Source organism: Photinus pyralis, unplaced genomic scaffold, assembly GCF_008802855.1.
Source record: "Photinus pyralis isolate 1611_PpyrPB1 unplaced genomic scaffold, Ppyr1.3 Ppyr1.4_LG7, whole genome shotgun sequence".
Taxonomy (NCBI): domain Eukaryota; kingdom Metazoa; phylum Arthropoda; class Insecta; order Coleoptera; family Lampyridae; genus Photinus; species Photinus pyralis.
Window position 1 is genome coordinate 18,783,283 of NW_022170738.1, and position 6,047 is coordinate 18,789,329.

General features: G+C 34.9%; 1 protein-coding gene across 3 annotated transcripts; it reads right to left on the reverse strand.

The window, feature by feature from the left end:
• Positions 1–4,238: 4,238 nt before the first annotated feature.
• Positions 4,239–5,688, reverse strand: LOC116177068 (PC-esterase domain-containing protein 1A-like). Of its 3 annotated transcripts, none has more exons than XM_031495930.1 (2): positions 5,541–5,688; positions 4,239–5,342 (listed from the first exon to the last, which is right to left on the reverse strand). In XM_031495930.1, the coding sequence occupies exon 2, from the start codon at positions 5,338–5,340 to the stop codon at positions 4,405–4,407; it is 936 nt and encodes a 311-aa protein (XP_031351790.1). In that variant the 5' UTR covers positions 5,341–5,342; positions 5,541–5,688; the 3' UTR covers positions 4,239–4,404. The 3 variants fall into 3 exon arrangements, with proteins under 3 accessions (XP_031351790.1, XP_031351789.1, XP_031351791.1); XM_031495929.1 differs by lacking the exon at positions 5,541–5,688 and adding an exon at positions 5,400–5,538; XM_031495931.1 differs by lacking the exon at positions 5,541–5,688 and adding an exon at positions 5,404–5,515.
• Positions 5,689–6,047: the final 359 nt, after the last annotated feature.

The window sequence follows — 6,047 nt, forward strand, 5'->3', positions numbered from 1 at the left end:
CAAGGTCGGCAATAGGAGCGATTGTCACGGATACACTCACTTGGAGACAACGGAAACTCCAGAATTCGGCGGGCAATTACATCCAGGGAAGCAACTAAAACAGAATTACGACACACGGTCACAGTAATGCAAGCAACAAAGCATAAATTAATTCGCGGTTGATACGGGAAAGCAAATACAGGAAAAAAATATCCCCTTATAATTAGCGGAATGGAAAGATCAAAAACGGAGCGGAAAAAAAGAAATAGATTCGAAGTGCAGGCGACCGTCAAGGTGCAAAACGGCAAAAGATCGATGATTTAAACACGGTGCGGTTGCCAAAGTATTTACGGAAAACTCACAAATTTCGTTACCTACGAACGTAACTTTCAAAGATGCAGCAAAAAGATCTCCTCTAAACAACGGCGTTAACTTTTATAATATTCGGCCAATTCATGGAAGGATCGGCGGTTTTCCAGTCCACAAGCTTATTCGATTGTTTACATCCAAAAACTAAACTTCTTTAATTGTGCGGCCTGCGATAAACATAAAAATCCGTAATTGGTCGTAAAGTTTAAATTAATTAAGAGCGCTTCTTTTGAGACCACTCAGGTCCTAATCGGATGATGAGTATTTCAACTCGTTTAATTAGCAACTGTTAATAAATTATACTTAAGTATCTAAATGGTCGAATTAAAATTTCCAAATTCCTACTTCTAATAAACCCCCATCTGGTCTTTTACAAGTTCTCAGATCCGGCAAAAGGTCTCTTTTATCAAACTGATACGGTGTAAACCTGTTTGGTATAGTTTTAATGCTCGTTTTAAAATTGACAGTAGGACACTAAAATCATCTAATAATTACTTGATGGAACTGAAATTCTAAAATATTAATTCGCCCGCTTGTCTTCTATGTGACAAAGATAGTTTCTAATTATTCCCATGGGAACAGCTACAAACGGAACAATTAAATACGGCTTCTTGTTTTCCTTATTGGGTTGCTCTACAAATTAAACCACTACTTTCTATACAGCGTGTCAACGAATCTATTAGACAAGCCATAATTTCTAGAGTATTAGATGTATCAAAATGAGATTTGGTACAGGTAAATGGTACGTGAAGAGGAGAGTTTTCGCATATTTTTCTCTTTCCGGTTTCACCGGAAATAGTCCAGGTTTTGAATTTGAAATGGAGCAGCTTGTATATTTTTACATTTTTGGATTTTTGAGACGACATTTTCAAAAATTTTTACGGCTACTTGATTTTTTTGGAGCCACTTAATATTGCATCTAGGTGGCCATGATCAGACCCATACTTATATCTAAGGACCTAAACTTCAGCAGAATTACCTTGAATCGATGACAGAGTGGTAGACTGCCTATTAGCTTTTACTGTTGCGAATGATGTGGCTGTTGGTAATAGTGCCATATCAATTAAATCAACATAACTTTGTCATATTGTGTCCGAATATCACTACTAATATCACTATAAATGCATCCATTACTACAGAACTTGCAAAATAGAAAGGTTGGGCCCCACGCTATAGCAGATGATTAGGCAACTGAAGATGCAGAGGACGTCATCGTAACGTTTATTTATATCCCCTAGGAAAGATAGGATCACCGACTAAAGTAACGATAAATAATCATATGCTTACTCTTCCACATTTAGGCAACCAACCATACACTATCTAAAATGGCAACGTTGAAGTGTAAGTTTTCCGGCGGGAATTTGTGTGGGATGGTCCGGGCCGCACGGCGTCGCGCATTGTCGTCTTTGCTTCGGGGTTTCTTCGTCACTGCCTTGATATAAACGCTACAGCAGGTATAATTACAAGAACTGATGGTAATCTTTTCTTTTAATTTTGCGTCATGATTTTCCCAATTGTTGCAATATACCTTGTACTCCCTTTATATCAAGACAGTGACGAAGAAACTGCTAAGAAGGAATAATGCGCGATGCGTGCGGCCCATAACAATATAACATGGGAAGGAAATTACACAAAATTAAGTACCTATAGTCCAGTCAAATTACGGTTTGGGCTGTATGTTGTCACTTCACTCAACGACACCAAGCGTATCCTATGTAAAAAAATTCGCTGCTTCCGAAAATCATAGTCTCCCCGGCCGGAAACGCCCGGAACATATTGTTATAAACAAAAAACGAAGAAAAAATGAGAAAATGTCGGTTTTTTTCACATTTGACTGCCAATATCTCGTTAACTATTGCTCTGAGGGAAAAAGTGAATAGAAATGAACTTGTTTAGAATATAATTTTCTATAAGATACATTTTCAACTGTTATTTTTATTTATGGAAAAATGTAAAAAAGTAATCTCGAAAATTAACACTTTGTTATTACTAAGTAAAATTCATCCGATCTTTTTGAAAATCCGTATTTAGTAACTTCTTTTGATAACAAAACAATATGACAAACCAGATCACCGTAGGTTTCATACTCGATTAATTAGATAAACAAGTAGAAGGGATGCTTTGTCTTTCAAACTGGGGGACTATACAAGAGCGTTCCCAATTTTTTTATATATAGTATGGAACCGTAAAACAATCTTTTCCAATAATTGTCCCGACCATTTTTTCAAATCAACGGACTGTGGAATTTTTTAGTTAACTAACAAATCGAATAGCTTCCGAGATTTAACAAGAAAGTAACTCTATAATAGGCCCTTGGCACTCGCATTAATAAAAATCATTCTTTTTGGTGAAATAGAAGCATAAAAAAAGTTCACGCTGTAAAGAATCGATCGTTGCGACCCGATTTGCAAAATCATTTTTGGTTGTTTCGAAAACTGGCTTCAAAGTCAAAAGCTGATTTCTCGTGAACTATTAATCGGATTTGGACGTATTTTTTTTTAATGTACGGCTTTCCGAGAGCTTTACATTCGCCTATTATAGAGTTATATTTTTTTTGTTATATTTCGGGAGTTATTCCATTTGTTAACTAAGAAAATTCTTCGATTTTGAAAAAAAAATTGCACAGTCCGTCGATTTGCAGGAATTATCGGGACAAATATTGGAAATGATTGTTTTAGGGTTATAATATGTATAAAAAAATTGAGAACACTCTTGTACTCCCCCAGTTTGAAAGACAAAGCATCTCTTTTTCTACTTGTTTATCTAATTATTCAATGAGTATGAAACCTACGGTGATCTGGTTTGTCATATTGTTTTGTTATCAAAAGTAGTTACTAAATACGGATTTTCAAAATTTCGAATGAATTTTACTTAACAATAACAAAGTGTTAATTTTAGAGATTACTGTTTTTACATTTTTCCCTAAAAAACAATAACAGTTGAAAATGAGTTCCGGACCAACTGTATCTTATAGAAAATTTTATTCTAAACAAGTTCATTTCTATTCATTTTTTCCCTCAGAGCAATAGTTAACGAGATATTGGCAGTCAAATGTGAAAAAACACATTTTCTCATTTTTTCTTCGTTTTTTGTTTATAACAATATGTTCCGGGCGTTTCCGGCCGGGGGGACTATGATTTTCCGATTCAGCGGATTTTTTTACATAGAATACGCTTGGTTTCGTTCAGTGAAATGACAACATCCAGTTTATACTACTTTTAGAGCTAATTTGACTGGACTACTATACCCATTTATTAATTAAGGGCAGCAACGTCTTTCGGGCTTATGGGCATACAAGCATGGTGAGAGTCGATTAATCTTCGCCTATCTGTTTATTGAATTAAATACATCTTTTTAGCAATCTTGATATGTAAACAAACACATTGCAAATGGGTTGCCCAAAAAATTAAGTCAAGACTACCCTTAATTAAAATTCATGTACATGATTAACAAATTTCTGTCACAGAGAGCGGGCATTCTCACTCTTATATTGATGCGTACACCATGCTTGTACGCTGCGTCTTTCTCTTTCACACAGAACAGTACGGTTGTTGTATTTTTAATTAGCGCGATTTTGTTCCAGAAAAACATACTTTTATTAAATTTGATTGATATTAGGTTTTTATTTTTTGTGTTTTTTTATTAAAATATTACACCTAATTAATTTTTGAATATGGCAGTATATTTTTACATGGTCACAATTTTGGTTCGTGGAGGGATGTTGTCCTGCCTTGTAACAATTAAATGAATACCCTAAGAGACATGTACCGCGTGAATAAACGAGATTGTAACAATGAATGTAAAGACAGAAATATTACTATAACGCATCCTGCTCTGACAGTCTGCTGAAAGTAAGTACATGTACATGTACATAGGTACCTACCATATAATTAAAACACCAGTTATGCATGTCTATTCATTATGGTCAAATGTTAACACAAAAGAGCCTGACAGTTTCAGAAACATAACAACAAATTCTACAAATCAAACTAAAGTAAAAAATAAAAAACCTATATACACATTGTTCATTTTGTGAAAAAATTGTCAGTAAAACTATCAAAACGAATACATCCCTTGAATATGTACATTCTTTCTCTTCCTTTTATTTTTTGTATTACGGGCCGCTTTAAAATTGTTTCGATTATTCGAAATATTTCGAAAGGGCTGTGGTTTCTTCTGTGATTGCGGATTGATAAATTGGGATTTTAAGAAAAACTTAGAATCCAACGAAATGACGCCAGGTAGAGTTTGATTCCATGATAAACAAATGTGTGTAAGAAGTAAATTTGTCATGTAACGAACTGCGGGTGGCTCCCAATGTATACCGTCACGAGTGTGATAGTTCAATAAAAATTTGCAGTAGTAATGCATATCTAAATAATCGATGGAGAAAGATTTGGCTATGTTGGCAACATATTGATTTGCATATGCTATGTGCCACGGTAGCATATTTCTCATAAACTCGATGTCTTTGGTCAAAAAACCTCCTTTACTTTTAAATGCGGGTGGCAACGTTGCAATCCAAATGATTCGTGTTGAAGGTAGGAGCGTATTGAATAGTTTGAAAGTGTCGTGCACATTGCTCTTAAATTGCTCTACACTGTCTGTGCTTCCCCAACGGGTCAGGTCCCATACACAGCTATTTATAACTATTACATCGGGCTGTATAGATAAATTATTAATTTTAGCCACAAGAGCTGGATGGTATAGCTTTGTTATAAATTGAAACTTTATAATACAGCTTTCGAGATATTCTCTTCTCTCGTCGTAATCACATCCGTTGTGAAGCTTTCCGTTCGAAGTTCGTATATCGTTGGCGTGCGATTCTTCATTTTTCCGTTTTAATCTATCATCAGGTATAAGCCTTCCATCTTCTAGTAGCCACAAAAGATCTTTATAGATTGCACGGGTATTTGAGTCGCCAAAGAAGTATATAAACTTTCCTTGCAACAGCTTCTTTGCCTTTTCGGAGGAGAATATATCAGAGGCCATTTCTGCAATTTTAATGGTATTATGAAAATTGAAAGCATGAAAGATTACATGACCACTACCTACAACACTTTAATCATAGCAGTACAGCTGAGCTGTTCAAAATTTGAAAACAGGCAAAAAATTATAAATAATATGTAACCACATTATTATAAAAGTCTAGTGTAGGTAGATGTTCTCAACGCATTGTGATAAACCCTCACCTGTGACAGTTGTATCTTACTGCTTTAGTGCTTTTAAAATACACTCAAAGTCCATGTGGTTTATGTGACACAACAATTCGCGAAATATGCAATTTTTAAAACAACGGTTTCGCGCCAGATTAATCTACACAAGAATCAGTGGCGTTTCATACATAATTTCATAGGGTCATTATCATTTCGCTTACATATGTGATGTGATAGAATCAACATATACAATGGAATCACCTATCACCGGCCGATAATTTTAAATATGGTACAGGGCGGCATGACTGCATTACCAATAAACTGTAACGTATTTATAATAAAATATTGACACACTTGACACTATTTGATCCGCAACACCGGCATGGTAATAATTATTCTTTGATTGGCTACAATAAATGACCAATGATAATTTATACTTACTTGTGAACATTTACTACGATGTTTAGCTATTTATCAAAATAATGTATGGTGTAGTTCCTCTAAACCCTTCACAAAACTAGTTTTTGCCAAATATTTGTAGGT